This window comes from Culex pipiens, chromosome 2 (genome assembly GCF_016801865.2).
Source record: "Culex pipiens pallens isolate TS chromosome 2, TS_CPP_V2, whole genome shotgun sequence".
In the NCBI taxonomy this organism is placed as follows: Eukaryota; Metazoa; Arthropoda; class Insecta; order Diptera; family Culicidae; genus Culex; species Culex pipiens.
In genome coordinates, this window is record NC_068938.1 from 24702390 (window position 1) to 24721290 (window position 18901).

General features: G+C 35.5%; 1 protein-coding gene across 1 annotated transcript in view; it reads right to left on the minus strand.

Annotated features, from left to right (window-relative positions):
• Positions 1–796: 796 nt before the first annotated feature.
• LOC120414555 (caldesmon-like) overlaps positions 797–18901 on the minus strand; it is a 45815-nt gene continuing 27710 nt past the window's right edge. Inside the window, exons 3-7 of the mRNA XM_052709062.1 lie at positions 10230–10452; positions 5601–6597; positions 5468–5543; positions 1128–1319; positions 797–974 (exon numbers count right to left, since the gene is read on the minus strand). Coding sequence (XP_052565022.1) covers positions 909–974; positions 1128–1319; positions 5468–5543; positions 5601–6597; positions 10230–10452 — 1554 coding nt within the window. The 3' untranslated portion in view covers positions 797–908. The remainder of the gene's footprint in view (positions 975–1127; positions 1320–5467; positions 5544–5600; positions 6598–10229; positions 10453–18901) is intronic.

The following is an 18901-nucleotide window of genomic DNA, read 5'->3' on the forward strand; positions in this document are numbered from 1 at the left end:
CAATATGGTTTATAAGTTATAACTTATAACATATTACATTTTCAACAAATATATTCTTTAAGAAAGCATTTAAAACTGAGTTTTCGTTCGTTATCAGCGATAAGTTTATCGCCGATAGAAAGCCCAAAATAACGAAAACGATAGTTTATCGTTATCGTTTCGACGATAACAATAACCACTAACATTATGGTTGGACGATGAAATTATCGACTAGCTTGATTTTCATATATTAACGCTCCCATTTTGTATGACCAGCCAGCCAATTGTATGAAAAAATAAAAGATGCAAAATTGCTTCCTTTGACGTATGGAAGTCGCTGTAATTTTTTTAGCTCTGCGACTTTCACCAAAGATTTCAAATCATGAATCTATGAATATACTCACCTCAGAAAACTCCCACGTCGAACCTCATTCGAAATCTCACCCGACCCGAGGCAACCCTTTTTCCCAAAATCTGATTTATGTTGATTAAATATGTAACCTCTCCCGGAAATACTCCCGAGCTGTCCGGAATGCAGCCGAATCCCTTCCTCTCCGTCCTCAGAGGAATAACCCCGCGTGTTAAAGCTCATCCCCCAGCATCGTTCTTTCATCATCCAGCGCGCCAAATTAAATTCCTCACCACGTGGAAGCCTCGAGCTTTTAATGTTATGAACACCAAAAAGCTTCGACGACGGACGAGCAGCAGCGAGCAAAAATCAATTTATCTAATGAAATTTAAAACGTGTGCCACGTTTGGCTTTGGGTTATAAATTCGAAAGAATTCTAAGCTAATCGAGAGGTGCTTCCGTGGGGTGTTAGTTTTGATGAGGAATTTAATAATTGCTGATAATTAAATATAAACACACTCGTGCTTCGGTGGCTGCTGGTCCGGAGCTCGTTGAAACTGGGCCAACTGCGGATTCCAGGTCACTGCTGAATCAGCTCCTTGAGCGCATCGATCACGGCGACCACCTTGTCAACACCGTTGGAGTTCTGGGAAATAGACAACATTACCCAAACAAAAAAACAGTCAAATAAAATTCCAATAAATCAACGATGGAAATCAATCTTCCAAAACCCCATGGCGCAACGGTGTCTACCACGATTGACTCCGCTCTCTCGGAGAAGAAGATCTGACGTACTAACCTTCTTCGGCCGTTGCAGCTCCGATTCCAGTTGATGTTGTGGTCGTCCCCGCTGCTGGTCATTAATCTTGCGCCGGTTCTTACCTTTGCTGTCCAGCTTGGACAATTTGGACAACACCTTGGTCCGGCTGGGCAGACGTGGGGCCACGTGCGTCCGAAGGCTGTCACTCCTGTCCACTAATTGATAGATGGCCTGGAAAGGGCGCGCGGGTGTCGCAGGACCGGTGTTTTTTGGGGGTACATTGTAATCATGAGATGGGAGAGGAAAGAAGAGGTTTGTTGTAAATAAGAATGGACCGAAATGGAGGAAGGTGTCTCCTCGGAGATTCGATCAACGGTAATCGAGTTGGAAGAGGGTGCATCGGCCAGGGACGTAGAGGTTGACCTGAATGATCCCGTAAACCATTATCGATCATCTATCATGACTAAGAAAAAAAAATACTAAATTTTGCTTGAAAATACAGATAACCTTTCCATGCTTAAAAAAAATTTGCAGCTCAAAAAAAATTCGATTTTGGATGCATGATAAAATATATGGATTTTTTAAACTTAACTAAAAAAAATTAATGTAAAGGAAATCAATTATAAAAACGTTCACAAATTGTATTATTGTAAAACTTTTAACATATCATAATTATTTAAAAAAATAAGTTTTGTTTGCAAACAGATAGCATTTTCCGATTTTGTGCTCAATTTTATGCTAAAAACCGAAAAATTGGTATTTTAATTACAAGTCTTAGAAGTAATTCTATCAGAATTCAAAATTACATAAAAAATAAAGATAAACTTCATTTTGTAACTTTGTTTAACTGAACCTAAACACCAAACAGGTTTTATTTAAAAGTGATAAACTATGTTAAACAAACATATAATTTTGAAATTTTCAAATGAAACATTGAAAGATAACACACATTTGATTTGCAATTTGCAAGAGAAACATTTTTACGTTGTCTAAAGAGTAAAGTATTTCTAACGATTACAAAAAATAACTAAATATCAGAAACAACATCAAAAAAATTCAATGTTTAACTCCAAAAGTATATTTAACTCAGTCTGTTTATTAATTTTCACAACAAAATATGATTTTGAACAATTGAATATAAAAAATAAATAAATGAAATCTACAGCTAAATTAAAATTTCGCAAAACAACTAGATTTCCTTAAATTTTGTACAACAAAAACATCATATTTGTGCTTCCGTAAACTGGGGTGACTTTGATAGCCCGGGGTGACTTTGATAGGTTTTTCAAATGCCCGTAAAATTAATATCTAAATATTTTTGAGAATTTTGAGTATGTAATCATTAAGGGATAGCTTATTATCAAACATATATGGGTAATTCTCCGCCAACTCATACAGCAGTTGCCCCGACCCCTCTTCGATTTGCGTGAAACTTTGTCCTAAGGGGTAACTTTTGTCCCTGATCACGAATCCGAGGTCCGTTTTTTGAAATCTCGTGACGGAGGGGCGGTACGACCCCTTCCATTTTTGAACATGCGAAAAAAGAGGTGTTTTTCAATAATTTGCAGCCTGAAACGGTGATGAGATAGAAATTTGGTGTCAAAGGGACTTTTATGTAAAATTAGACGCCCGATTTGATGGCGTACTCAGAATTCCGAAAAAAAACGTATTTTTCATCGAAACAAAACACTAAAATAGTTTTAAAAATTCTCCCATTTTCCGTTACTCGACTGTAAAAAATTTTGGAACATGTCATTTTATGGAAAATTTAATGTACTTTTCGAATCTACATTGACCCAGAAGGGTCATTTTTTCATTTAGAACAAAATTTTTCATTTTAAAATTTCGTGTTTTTCTAACTTTGCATGGTTATTTCTTAGAGTGTGACAATGTTCTACAAAGTTGTAGAGCAGATAATTACAAAAAATTTGATATATAGACATAAGGGGTTTGCTTATAAACATCACGAGTTTTCGCGATTTTAGAAAAAAAGTTTTGAAAAAGTTGGTCGTCATCGATCATGGCCGTTCATCGTCACCCGCGACAGACACGGACGACAAAACAAAGAGAAACGCAAAAAGTAATGAAAAATTTTGTTCTAAATGAAAAAATGACCCTTCTGGGTCAATGTAGATTCGAAAAGTACATTAAATCTATATATAAAAAATATCGATGGTTTTGTTCGAACGCGAATCAGTTCAATACGGAGCGTCGGATCGATGTGCTCTTTGTTGCGTTGGGTTCGTATAAGCCCAAGGAAGGTTTATACGCTAACTAATTGACACTTTGGCCACTCTGGAACCGATTCCGGAAAATCTGCAGATTGTATGGGAAAAGTTACGTAAAATCAAATTTTGATCACAGGAGGCTGAATAAGCAAACAAGCTTAAAACGTCAAGAAAACAAAAAGGGCAGGACGAAGTTTGCCGGGAAAAGCTTGTTTCCCATAAAATGACATGTTCCAACAATTTTTACAGTCGAGTAACGGAAAATGGGAGAATTTTTAAAACTTTTTTAGGGTTTTTTCGATGAAAAATACGTTTTTTCGGAATTCTGAGTACGCCATCAAATCGGGCGTCTAATTTTACATAAAAGTCCTTTAGATACCAAATTTCTATCTCATCACCGTTTCAGGCTGCAAATTATTGAAAAACACCTCTTTTTTCGCATGTTCAAAAATGGAAGGGGTCGTACCGCCCCCCGTCACGAGATATCAAAAAACGGACCTCGGATTCGTGATCAGGGACAAAAGTTATCCCTTAGGACAAAGTTTCACGCAAATCGAAGAGGGGTCGAGGTAACTTTTCCCGATTTCGTGTGAGTTGGTAGAGAATTACCCATATGCAAAAATGTTACTGATACATTGGATGTATCAAAATTAGTGGCCAAATCAAATTTCTATCAATGTCACCCCGGGCTATCAAAGTCACCCCAGTTTACGGTACTTATGATCAAATGATTATTTATTCCACATTTTTGTTTTGTTATTTTTCTGAAACTTCGGACAATGCTGTATGAAAAGGTAGATCGATTTTTCAAAAAAATATGTTTTTTTACTAAAAATTGTCTATACATTCTCTTAGTAATTTTTTTTATTTAAATCGTTAGTACTTATGAAGGCTACAGTCTGTTTAAAGATCATTTGTGTGTGTGTGTTTTTTTACTGTAAATAAAAAAAAGTTTTATGTTTTTTTTAACCATAAATAAAAAAAACTAAAATTTATTTATTTTCAAAATTGGAAAAATAACAAAAAATATTTTGCAGCTTTTTCAATTTTGCAGTCGTTTTCTCGGAAATTCATTTTTGAATAATTTAAATAAACACACAGAAAATATACATTCGAAAAACAAACCAAATCCTTATACAACTTTTGGCCTTTGTTGCTCAAAAACTAATACACAGTGTTTGATAGCTTTCAGTGACACGACAAAAAAGTAGTTTTTTATGCAACAAAACTTCAAAAATAAAACAATCAGCACGAAAAGTGTATTTAACCAACAAGGTTTACCGTCAAGATTAGTGTCTAACTCAAAAACAGTATCGAAATGTTTTTTTTTTTTTCTAAAATGAATGCTGAAAAGTACATTTTTTTGTTTTTATTGAAGGATGAGACCATTTCGTCATTCGAGCGTGATAAGAAAATTAAGAAGTTTCACAAAGGAATCGCAAAAAGATTTTTCAGAATTTCAAATAACAATAAACGATCGGATGTTAAAAATTATATTATAAAAAACGAAGTTGACTTTATAGCTGTCGGCCACCATTGCTAGTACCAACCACTAGTGTCTTCCATTTTAACTACAAGAACTTCGCCGCCCTGGGCTTCTAAGTGTACTAGAGTATGGCATGGAGCGACGGCACCGAATACCCATATTTACACAAAGAATTTTAGAGCGCCCGCCGCGGGATTCGAACCAGCCACCTCTGGATTGTGAGCCAGTGCGCTGTCCGATTGATCCACACGGGCGGGACAATAATATTATATGGAAAACATAATAATGAAAAACTTTCAAATAATTACACCATTTTTTCAAGTAAGAATATTCAACATCTCAACAAGGTCAATAGAAATATTTATTTAATTAATGAAAAAAAAATTCAATAATAATGAATATCTTTTACAATGCCAACAATTTATAAAAAAATTAAATTTGTTGAATAATTATAAATAAACTGCAGTAAAAACAACTTTGCCAACAGCACAAATTTGAAAACAGTATAAATTAATTTAAAAAAAAATCCGAGCACTATGACAGATAACAATAATACGATAAAATCAGCGCACGTCACTGGCAACACTATTTTCGAATTCAATTAGACCCTTTCAGCTGGTTTAAACGAAATGTTTTTTTTTTTTTTCGTCTTAAAAATCTCTTACCTTAACCAAACTAATCGGAAAATGGGCGTCTGAAGAGGGTTTCTGCTGCTGTTGCCGGAACGTTCCAAGCTGATAGCTGTAATTAGTTGGGATTAGGTTAACTTTAAGGGTGTTATTTAAGGAGAAAACGCACCTCAACTCATCTCCAACTTTTTCTCTTTTCACCAAAATCTTCCGATGGAATTCCAGTGGTTCAGAGTCCTCTGAAAGACTCCCATTTCCGACACTCTTGATTCCAATCTTCAAATCGATGTACACTTCTCTCTGCTTGGTTGCTGTTCCGTCGGCCTCTGATGTGGTTTCCTCTGTGGTCAACTCCTCCTTCTCCTCCTCCTCCTCCTCCTCCTCTTCCTCAGGCTCTTCCTGCTCATCAACAGTCCCTTCCTCCTCTTCTTCTTGCTCAATTTCCTCCGTTGTCACCTCGTCATTGTCTCCCGTATCGCTGCCTGACTCTTCGGTGCTAGTTTCCGCTTCCTGGAGAACCCTTTCCGAGGCACACTTTGCCACACAATCACACCCATCTGCCACCGTGGTCGATTCGACGACCTCCGGAGCACCTGGGCCTCCCTCCTCCTCCTCCGCCTTGTCCTGATCATCATCCACCGGCGGGTATCGCTGGCGATAAACCGTACTCTCGTCCGGAATCGTTTCCCGCCGGCCCGTATCATCCAAACTATCCCCGGCTCGGCCACTTTTCCGGCTGTCAACGCGTCGTTGTTGATCCATTTCCTGCCCCCTTCGCAGGGCCTGATTAGCCCTGTTTGGCCGTGACCCCCACCTCCTGGACCTCCTTTGTTGTCCTCCGTGTTCCTCCCGGTCATCATTGCCGCCATTGAACTCACTCGACGCTGTCAGTGCCGCCTTATCAACCCCGTAATCAGACGCCTCAACGGCGACGGTGTCATCTCTATCATCAACGGCCGCCACCGGATCTGCTTCAATGGAGAGTAATTTTCTTGCCAGCCTCCCCGACGACTTCTTCTGCTTCTTCTTTTCAGCCAAATCTCTGTCATCTTTGCCGTTGACTCCCTTGTCATCGATTTCCACCCCCGGTTGGCGACCGCCTCCTCCTCCCTGATGGTTTGCAATTTTATACTCGTAATCATCGACGTTCCACTTCTCCTGGGCGGCTGAAAAACCAAAAAAAAACGTTCCATTGAGAATCGGTCGAAGACCATCAACCCCCCCAAAGCGGGCGTTCTCCCCCTCCTCTTAACCATGGCTGATTAATATTCTCGACAAAATACTCGGAAAACAAACCCCTTAGCAAACCTCCGTTCGGTTTGATGATGTCGATTCCGATTGACTTTTGTTGGCACGCTTTACGATGGGAGTTTTTTTTTTGTTCCCCTCTCTATTTTCCCAGAACAGGATACTCCACTGAAGTTGTGCTAATTTACGCTTTGAAGTTTTGCCAACAATAGCCATCCCGAGCAGCGATGATGGAAATGATGACTTGTGAATCACAAGTTGTGATTACCGTTTGAAATGAATCGGGGTCAGTTGGGAATATGTGAATGACCCTCATCAAGTCAAGTGTGAATGGTTGTGGAAGTAGTTGAAAGCATCGATGCCATGAAGTTTAAAAATGCTTCACTTGAAGTTTGAAATTTTGATTTGATTTGATTTCATTCGATGTGATAACCAACAGGGCCACAATGATGACCTATGTAGCGGTTGGATTCACTTGAAATTTGAAATTCATTCTTTAATTATAAAAATATTTTCAAACCAATATAAGAAAAACAAAAATAAATAACATATAACAATAACAAATCAAAAGTTTATAAATTTCCTTCAACAAAAAAAAAATAATAAAATTTAAAAAAATCCATAGTTTGCACAATTTAATTTAAAAATTGATCAAAACATTTAGCGCTAATTCAGTTGTTTTTCAATCACAAGTTTTCAGAAGATGTATGATTTGACGAAAACATTTTTTTTACAAAAAAAAAACTTTGGCGGTACATCGAAAATTCACACAAAAGGATTTTTGAATAATCCTAAACCTGCTAAAAATGATTTTAACGCAAGGGAATGCATTTTAAATTGATTTCAGCTGATTGCACTAGAATTTCCGTTGAAATTTTTTTTTTGAATATACAAAAAATTTGAGCCCTTTTCTTCAGTCCGATTTTGGTAGAGGAATCTTATAAAATACTTGCAACAGCCCGATTTACACTTTAAAAACTCAATCCTCTACAACAAAACCCAGTGTTCACACGAGGTAAATCTACTTTTATTTCCTTTTTATATTTATTAAAATTATTGGCAATTTCAAAAGACTATAACCAAATCTTTCTCAAAACTTTAAAAATTAAAACAAACTTTTTATCAATAATTCCTAGTTTCTTAAATATGGCATTTCAAAAAGAAACAACAAGAAACTCCAATTATTTTGAGCAAATTTGTTTAGTTAAAAATTGTTCTACTGTGAGAAATAAAATTTAAAAAAATCTTGTTGTCAAAGTTGAGAATGAATAAATGAAATGATTATTTATAGGCGTCCCCAAGAATAATTCTAGAGTTTTATTTGAAAAGATCAAAATAACAAACAAAACTCCGAAGGTTATAGGATTAAAAAAAAAACTTTAAATTTACGGCCCATACGAATCACATTTTAACTGACTCTATTTGGGTCTTTTTAGGCTTAAATATGATTTAAAAAGCTCTAACATCCATGTAAATAAATAATCCAAGATGGTTGCGGGAGAACTTTGAGAATATTAAATGGGTAATAAAACAGACAATCAACCACTCAAATTTGGCTAATATGTGTTTGCGTAGCTTGTCAAAAGACGTAAGAAAATCTAAAATAATAAAACTTGCAAAGGAAAACCCAGTTCTTCTGGACTGTAAATTAGGGGTCCCAAAGAAAAGCGATATTTGTATAAACTGAGAAATGATCTAGTAGTTGATAAAAAAAAATCATTTATTTTTTCTCTAAATCATTCAAAAGGGCTACATAATATTGTTTCGCATTTGTATTGATCCAAAAAGTCGTAATTTTTCATTGGAAACTTAAATTTTTTTAATAATTATCCTGGATTTTTCACAAATTTTACTCTTGCTTGAGCCAGCAAAAAAAAAATTTACCATCTTTAACAACATCTTGTACACAGTAAAAATTATGTAAATTTGGAAGCTGCAATTTTGGAATGTTGAATATAACCTCTTTTATGATGTAATTTTACCGCAATTTAGACTGAAAAAGTGACATTACACCAGAAAAGTGGTAAAATTACACATTTCCAGAGGTAAAATTACACTTTTTTTCTGACATTAAAGATGTACCCCTTCCCAAATGTAATATTACCATGATTCACATCACCGTTTCAGGCTGCAAAAAAAACACCTCTTTTTTCGCATGTTCAAAAATGGAAGGAGGTACGTGCCCCTCCGTCGCGAGATATCAAAAAACGGACCTCGGATTCGTGATCAGGGATAAAAGTTACACGCAAATCGAAGAGGAGTCGGGGCAACTTTTCTCGATTTCGTTTGAGTTAGTAAAGAATTACCAATTTTTTAATTGTTTTTGAAACTAAATTTTACCATTTAAATCACTGTTTCAAACTAAACTGGCTGAAATTTCGAGTATTTTTTTTTCGAAAATACGTAGTTTTTTTAATATTCTTGAAATGCGAGGTATTTTTTCGAAAATACGTAGTTTTATGAATTTTTTTAGTATTTTCAAAATTTGTGTTATTTTTTTTCGAAATGTAAAGAAAGTCTCGATCATTTGATATCCATATTGTCAAAACAGAAATTTTGAGTATTTTTTTTCGAAAATACGTAGTTTTTGTATTTTTTTATGAAATACCAATGTACAGTCCCGCAAAAGGGTTTTTTTCTCGCGAAATTTTAAAACACTTTTTTCATCCAAAGCTTGGCTTGTAATTTTTTTTTTTAATATGAATATTCCATTTCATATATTTATTTTTTTACAACTTTCTGGATCTAATAAGGCCATATAAAAATGTAAGTTTTAGTCCCTCAGTCCCTAGCTGAAGTCGAAAGAAGGCGAAACTAATTAAAAATTGTTATGTCACTTTGAGTAAAATTTCAATTGGCATCATCGATTATATTTTTTTAATAAAATGTGAGTTTGTTACATTACTGAGAACAAAATGTCATGTCGGGATGAAGTTTTTCAGGGTAATCAATACAGATAAAATCATCTTTCAAAATCATTTATTTTAAATAAAAATTAGATTTCATCGTATTTTTGTATAGACAATTTTTGATTTCTGGTTTCCGGCAAAAAATTCATAACAATTTTATAAAAATAAATATTTGATTTTTAAAACCATTGAGCTTAAAAAAAACTTAGTTGTCTTAGTCCAAATATGTTTTTTTTTTGCAGTTACGAAACTAGGTCTTATCCGTGTAAACGTTGATACCCATCTGATTTTAAATGGGGCTATTAAATAATAAATTACAAAATTCGCCGAATGCAACCTGATTAATGACTTTCAGGGTACTTATTATTCATGGTGCAAATTTCCTTCTTTCAAATCAAATTAAAATTTCAAACTAAATATTGAAAAACAAGCTGTCGCTTTAAATATCGTCAAAAAGTTAGATATTCAAAGATGCTGCATAAACAGACTTTTAACCAGTTATATAATTAGTTCTTTGATTATTTGAAATGAGTAAATTTTTAAATTTTAATTTTCACTAAATTTGGTTTAGTTGTGCAGAAGGGGAAGAGTCTGAAAGTACAGAATACGGTATATGAACGAATTTTATCATTGATACTCACCATATCCATCCACTTCTTTTCCAACAACCCCAATCGGCGCACTGTTGCTATCATTCTTCCTTCGAGCAACTTCAAACCGGTCGTGTTCTTCAATCCGTTCCGATTGATTCCAGCTCGCCAATTTCCGATCCAGCTGCGAAACAACTCTGGATTGTTCACTGAAGTGCCGTGTTGTATTCCGTCCCACTGCTCGCCGTTGTCGAGTCACTTCTGCCGACGATTCCTGCCCACGCGGATGGAAAGCAGGGCTGTGGAGTCGGAGTCGGAGTCGGAGCCGGAGTCGGTGGAGTCGGGTCTTTTTGGGGACCCGGAGTCGGAGTCGGAGTCGGAGTCGTCAAAACTCGAACAGCTGGAGTCGGAGTCGGAGTCGGAGTCGGCTAAATTTTTTAGAGCCGGAGTCGGAGTCGGAGTCGGAGCCGACAATTTTAGATAACCCGGAGTCGGAGTCGGAGTCGGAGTTATCTAAAATTCAACAAAAAATATTATTTTTATTATTGTTCCTAATTTGTTACAATGCAGGTTAATTCATAAAACTTCTTATATTTTTAATTGTCGCATGCACTGCGTTGCCTCTTATTTTAATTTTTTAAAGAGATTTATCAGATGCCATTGTGTTTTTGAAGCATTTTTATTGTGATTGGAATGCTATAATTTTTTTATTTCACTATGATCACTAAATGATAACCTTTTAGTCCTCTCTAACTCAAGTATGTAGTATCATAACTTAAAAAATAATAGACAATATTGGTTTTGTATTCAGAAATAATCAATCCTCGATTAAATTTTCAAAAGGCCCTATCTGCATAGGAAACCCATGAGGGATAGGTTGTTTTGAAAATTTAATCTAGAATTGTTTCTTGACTGCATTTTTTTGCCTATATTTATGTACCTTTTCAATTCAAATTTCACCAAATTTAATCCAGTTCATTCTGAAAAAAGTACTTTACCCCGATAGCAAATATTTTGGAGGTTTTAAGTAAATATTTTTTCAGGAAAAAAGTTACGAGGTACTTAAAAATATTAAAAATAATAAGCACTGTTTTTAGAAATCTGAAAAACACTCAATGAGAGTATAACTCTTCCATCAAATAATCAACGATTAAAACAATCTACTACTTGGAACTCAACATGCGCATTTTTTTTATAACTAAGTAGTACTTAGTACAAAAGTACAAAAAAATTAAAGTTTCACGTTTTAAATATTTGAAACTGAAAAAAAATATAAAAAAAAAGTTGCAACTAATTTTGAAATAATCATTGAATATGTTGAATATATCGATTATTTTAATGTTTACTATTTCTCTACTAAAATCTGAAAGTGTCGATCCTTGGAAAAACTATTTTGATATCATTGCATATTATCGTTGAACGAATCTCTAGATTTGAGTTCCAAAGGACATATAAAAAAAGTTTAATAAAAAAGAAAGGATTTTAATTTATTTTCCAAACATTGTACCAACAAAATCTTCTTGTAAGGTAGCTTTAGGGGTCGTTTTGAAATATCTGTGACCTAGAAAATATTTTACCGGAGGCGCGCGATCATTCATAAAGCTTCGTTTTAGGTGAAGATTCTAGAAATATCGCGCGCCTGCTTTAAAATATATCGAAAATTTTAAAATTAAATAAATAAAAAAAATCCTGGGTAAAATATTGTTCATGTTGCGGATTTTTGAAAAGGACCCCTTAGGCGTCCTTCCCACGAAGAAATTTTTCAGGTATATCGAGAAATTAAAAGTGAGAGTGTGTGCGTGCAACATGGAGTTAAACTTTTTAAAGTGCCATGGTAATCTTCACAGCAACTTCACAGAAAGTTTAACTCCATGTTGCACACACTCTCACTTTTAATTTCTCGATTGATTTGCAATAACAATCTCCTTCAACCATGGCGTGATGTCCATGCACGTCTAATCTAATCTAATCTAATCAAACCCTAGCGCAGTCAATCTTTCGAAGGGATCCTGGAGAGTTTGTTGGATTTGTTGGATGACGTTGTAGGGCTTTGGTGTCTTGGGAAAAGTTGTAGAGGAGAAAATTTCATGAAAGTTTGTCGAAGGCGTCAAATTTGTAACTCTTAATCTACTCGAGATATACGCCATTTTTGCAAAAAAAGGTCAAAAAAAGCACTTTTTTGGTGATAACTCGAAATGTTAGCTTAGAATGCATTGAAACATCACAAAACGTTAAACCGGCCAGGCCTACTGCGTAAAGTTTACCGCAGAGATGAGTCGTTGAATTGAAATGAGTTTGAGTACGGGGTGTTCAAACAACAATACAGTTCTGAATCTACAGGAGAAGAAGAAGCGTGGGGACACACCACCATACGCTCCGAGTTTTGGTGATGTCCATGCACGTCTTAAATATAAATCAATGGAGCTTAAAAGAATTGATTCGTTTAAAATTATATTTTTATATCACAAGTGACTTTAAGAGTCACTGCGCTTCTTATAAATGTCAGCCTAAAAGTGAACAAATTGAATTTATATGAGCAATTCTCTACCAATACCGGAAATGGATTTTATTTGTATTTTTTGATTTGGCTCAAACTTTGTGGGGGCCTTCCCTATGACCAAATAAGCTATTTTGCGTCATTGGTTCACCCATACAAGTCTTCATACAATTTTGGCAGCTGTCCATACAAAAATGGTATGTAAATATTCAAACAGCTGTAACTTTTGAATGAATTTTCTGATCAATTTTGTGTCTTCGGCAAAGTTGTAGGTATTGTTGAGGACTTTTGAGAAAAAAATAGGTACACGGAAAAAAAAATTTGCATATTTTTTTATCAACTTTTTTTTCACTAAAACTCAATTTCCCAAAATACGTATTTTTTGATTTTCGAGATTTTTTGATATGTTTTAGGGGACAAAAATCCGCAACTTTTGAGCCATAGAGAAACATGGTCAAAAAATCTGCCGCCGAGTTATGAATTTTTGAAAAAATAGTGATTTTTGGAAAAAATCGAAGTTTCATGCAAAAACAAGTTTGACATTATTTTTTAATGCAAAATTGAATTTGCAATCGAAAAGTACTTTACAGATTTTTTGATAAAGGGCTCCGTTTTCAAGATATAGCCACAGAAAGTTTGATTTTAGCGAAATATTTGCAGTTTTTCAATTTTTAAAAATAGTGACCATGAGTGACCATTTCTAAAAATATTTTTTTTGAAAAGTTCAGAAAATTTGCTATAAAATTGTCTAAGAGACATTGAAGATTGGACCTCTGGTTGCTGAGATACAGCGGCTTAAAGAAAAAGAAACACGAAAATTGAAGTTTTCTAAGTCTCACCCAAACAGCCCACCATTTTCTAATGACGATATCTCAGCAATTAATGGTCCGATTTTCAATGTTAATACATGAAACATTCGTGAAATTTTCCGATCTTTTCGAAAAAAATATTTTGAAAATTTTTAAATCAAGACTAACATTTTAAAAGGGCCAAACATTGAATATTACGCCCATTTAAAATGCTAGTCTTGATTTAAAAAAATTCAAAATATTTTTTTCGAAAAGATCGGAAAATTTCACGAATGTTTCATGTATTAACATTGAAAATCGGACCATTAATTGCTGAGATATCGTCATTAGAAAATGGTGGGCTGTTTGGGTGAGACTTAGAAAACTTCAATTTTCGTGTTTCTTTTTCTTTAAGCTGCTGTATCTCAGCAACCAGAGGTCCAATCTTCAATGTCTCTTAGACAATTTTAAAGCAAATTTTCTGAACTTTTCAAAAAAAATATTTTTAGAAATGGTCACTCATGGTCACTATTTTTAAAAATTGAAAAACTGCAAATATTTCGCTAAAATCAAACTTTCTGTGGCTATATCTTGAAAACGGAGCCCTTTATCAAAAAATCTGTAAAGTACTTTTCGATTGCAAATTCAATTTTGCATTAAAAAATAATGTCAAACTTGTTTTTGCATGAAACTTCGTTTTTTTCCAAAAATCACTATTTTTTCAAAAATTCATAACTCGGCGGCAGATTTTTTGACCATGTTTCTCTATGGCTCAAAAGTTGCGGATTTTTGTCCCCTAAAACATATCAAAAAATCTCGAAAATCAAAAAATACGTATTTTGGGAAATTGAGTTTTAGTGAAAAAAAAGTTGATAAAAAAATATGCAAATTTTTTTTTCCGTGTACCTATTTTTTTCTCAAAAGTCCTCAACAATACCTACAACTTTGCCGAAGACACCAAATTGATCAGAAAATTCACTCAAAAGTTACAGCTGTTTGAATATTTACATACCATTTTTGTATGGACAGCTGCCAAAATTGTATGAAGACTTGTATGGGTGAACCAATGACGCAAAATAGCTTATTTGGTCATAGGAAAGGCCCCCACAAAGTTTGAGCCAAATCAAAAAATACAAAAAATAAAAATGGTCGAAATCGGCCGATTTCGTAGAGAGTTGCTCATATGTTAATCGATCATTAAGGCTAGGTTTCTTTTAATGGTTAATTAAAAAATAACAATTAAATATTTAAATTTATTCGTTTCTAATAAACTAAATGTAAATTAGAAGTTATGTTAATAAATCCTTATTTTCTTACAAAATTGTTCTTCTAAAAATGCCTTCAAACTTGGTTTTTTTTTTATTTCTGTTTTAATAACGTATAAAACTGGTAACCTAGAAACTTTTTTTTTATGTTTTGTGATTCGAACTTATTTTCCTTGCGAAAAACTTCCCAAGTAACATTTTTTCCAGGAGTACTACAAGAGCTCTTCAAGATAGCTACAGCATAGCAGTTTGGACCGCGGTAGGATAAAATTCTCTTCAAAACTTCTTCAGGAGTTTGGAAGAGTACTTGAAGAGAGTTTTATCCTACCGCGGTCCAAACTGCTATGCTGTAGCTATCTTGAAGAGCTCTTGTAGAACTCCTGGAAAAAAATGTTACTTGGGTTGACACTTAGAGAGTAATTAAATAATCCTACTTATCGTTTTTTTAAAGTAATAGTTTACTATTTTTTGAAAAAAAAGTGGAGTCGGAGTCGGAGTCGGAGCCAACAATTTGATGAAAACTGGAGTCGGAGTCGGAGTCGGAGTCGGCTAGAGTTGACAGGCCGGAGTCGGAGTTGGAGTCGGAGTCGGTTGGAGCTGCAAGCCGGAGCCGGAGTCGGAGTCGGAGTCGGCTAAACTCAGAAAGCTGGAGTCGGAGTCGGAGTCGGAGTCGCTTAAAATATGACCCGACTCCGCAGCCCTGATGGAAAGAAACAAAAACTCATCAAAAATTAACACTTTTTAATGTGTAACATATTTTAAGAACTCGAACTGCAGTCACAACATTAGGAGGAGGGGGAGGGGGGGGAGCATGTAACATTTGCAGCACCAAGTCTCTAATGAGCAAAACCCAGTGACTTGGGTTGAGATGGTTGTTTGGTAAAGTGGCAGCGTTGCATTAAAGAAGCGCACATGCACTCCAGGCCAACCAGGCAAGCAGCCTGGTGGCCAAAGAACAACAACCTACAATATTTTAGCTCCCTCCCGGTTCCGGTGGTTCTAGAAAGAGGAAAATTGCACAACACTTTTCAACCTGCCAGCAGGCAGGCCGCACCAAGAGAGCGGAAACGAAAGAGCTTTTAAGTGAAAATGACACTAATATTAAATTTAAAGTATAATATCCATCCTCCGCCAACCGACCGACCGACCAGCCCGCAAAGCTCTTTGTCACGAAAGGATAAACTAAGGGACGGAAACGCATCCTTGACTGTAGAGAGAGACGAAGAGTCTCTGCCTCACTAGACCGGAAACTCTGGCAAAACATCGGAATTCCGCAGACAGTTTTTGAGTGAAATGAGTTTTAAAGTTTGTGCTTAATAGCATTATCTACTTACGAAAGTAAAACGATGAATGTAAACAACAGCTGAATCAAACAGATTATGGTGAGGCGATTTGCAGCGCGGAAAACATGCGAAGAATATCAAATTTCGTGACAAAACGACGCGCAGTTTTCTCACGACGGAAATCCCATAATTAATTTTAATCTTAATCGAACTCCCTAACAATTGCTCGAACCAGCCAACCGGAAGGACTCGTTAGCAACCAAAAAATACTTCCCCCCAAATTGTAAGCAATTGCACAATGCCTTCGAAACGAAAAGGTTCAACTGCAACTCGGTATGCAAGAATGGCAAAAGTCAACGAGATTGTAATCATCAGTCCAAAAAATTCCAAAAAGGACTCGAGAAAAAAACTGCCATCGATAATGGTATTGAAAAGCCTACCTTTTTGGAAGAAGTATAGGAAAATACGACAAATGAAGTGAGAATAAGGGCCAGACTCAAATGAGACTACTGGTGAGCTGAAGTTAGGGTAAGAAAAGAATCAAAATGGAGTGGCCTTAAATTGTTGCTCACCGATTAAGATTCCAAAAACATAGGTAAATAATAACATGAAACAAGAAAGTTGAGTATCGACAACCTAACAAATACAATTATAAAGTCGTTTTTCATGCATCCATAATAGTTTTGGAATATTGACAAAGTTAGTGAGTGAATAGGGTGCCCAGAAAAAATGACCCCCTGCTCCACAAGCAGAAAACGGTTTTTTGGGCTATTTTAAACATCTGTGCAAATTTTGAGCGAAATTGATTGAGACTAACCCATTGATACCCGAGCCTAAAGTTGGTGAAAAAAAAGGTTTTCATAAGCATTAAATTTCCATTGAGAATCTCACTTTTGAGAATATTTGGATGGAAGTAGCGCACCGTGCAGACCAAACCGTAAGAAAATTGAGATTTCCATACATTTTTTCGATTTTTCCCATACAAACTTCACCTCCGAGTATCAATGGGTAAACGTTGACCGATTTTGCTCATATTTGGCCCAGAGTCCTAAAATAGCTCAAGGAACAATAATCAGCTTGTGGAGCGAGGTTTTGAGAAAAAGTTCCATATTCTGGGCACCCTAGTGAGCAAGGATTGTATTACGTGAGTAAAAGATTTAGTCTGTTAGATAACAAGTGGAAGAGTGAGTGAGAGAATGAGTAATTGAGTGGGTGAGTGAGTAAGATTGTGAGTTACTGAATAGGTTAGAGAATCAGTATTCTAATAAGTGAGTAATCTTATGAACAAGCTGGTGAATGAGTGAGTGAATAATTGAGTAGTTGAGTGAGCTGATGAGCTGGTGAGTGACTGACACAGAAATGTGAGTCAGTAAGCTATTAAGTGATCAGTTTAGTGAACAAGTTATTTAATGAGTTAGTGAGTGAGAAATTGAGTGGGTGAGTGAGTGAGCTGGTGAGTGGCTCAGCTGTCCGAAGGCTTGAAATGGTGAGGCAATCAATCCAAACCTCTTGTTACAATTAAGTATTAGGGTGCCCAGAAAAAATGACCCCCTGCTCCACAAGCGGAAAACGGTTTTTTGGGTTATTTTAAGCATCTGTGTAAATTTTTAGCGAAATTTGATGAGATTAACCCATTGATACCCGAGCCTAAAGTTGGTGAAAAAAATTTTTTTCATACAAAAATGACTTTTTTAAATCGCTAATAACTTTTCAGGATCGAGTTTTACAGTTTTGGTATGTTCTACAAAGTTGTAGAGCATTAAATTTTCAATAAGAATCTCACTTTTGGGAATATTTTGATGCAAGTAGCGCACCGTGCAAACCAAACCGTAAGAAACTTGGGTTTTCCATACATTTTTTCGGTTTTTCCCATACAAACTTCACCTCCGAGTATCAATGGGTAAACGATGACCGATTTTGCTCATATTTGGCCCAGAGTCCTAAAATAGGTCAAGGAACAATATTCAGCTTGTGGAGCGAGGTTTTGAAAAAAAGTCCCATATTCTGGGCACCCTATTAAGCATCCATCCACCCCGCGATTCGAGTAAGTGGTAAGTGGTAAGTAAGTGAGTAATTGAGTGGGTGAGTGAGCTGGTGAGTGACTGAACAGGTAAGAGAATCAGTAAGCCTATTGGCCTATTAGTGAGCCAGTTAGTTAAGTTGTTAGTGAATAAGAGAGTAAATGAGTAAGAGAGTGAGTGAGTGAGAGAATAAATGATAGAGTGAGTGAGTTGGTGAATGACGAGTGAAAAAGTTTATGAGTGACTGAACAGGTTAGTGAGTCGATAAGCTAATATGTAAGCAAGCTAATGATCAAGTTAGTGAATTTGTCAGTGAGTAATTGAGAGAGAGTGAGTGAGTAAACAAGTAAGTGAGACAGTAGCCAATGGGTGAGCAAGCTAGTGGACGAGTTAACAAAATAGTCTGTGAGTAATTTAATGGGAGAATCAGTGAGTTAATGAGTGTCAAGAACCCAATAAGTGAGCGAGCTCGTGAGTGTGTGTGTGAGTTAGCAAATGAGTGAATTAGTGATTATTTTGTAAAATACAAAACTACTGGTAACACGATTAGAGTGTCCAAATTCCCGGGGTTTCAAAATTCTTGGTAAACAGGAAATTTTCATCAAATTTCCCAGGAAATCCCGGAAATTCCCGGGAAATTTAAAATTTATCGAAAATTGATCTGATCCTGGCTCTGATTAGTATTTTGCAACAAAATTTAATAGAATAGCAACCATTTAGGTATGCCTGTATAAAAATATAAGCATTGAATTTACCTTGAAAATCTATTTTTTCACTTGAAATACCGTTTTTATGAAATCACAACTCAAAGTTTTCAAATATTTAGAGCGAACTTTTGAAATATGTTTGCATTTTTTGGGCACTTTTTA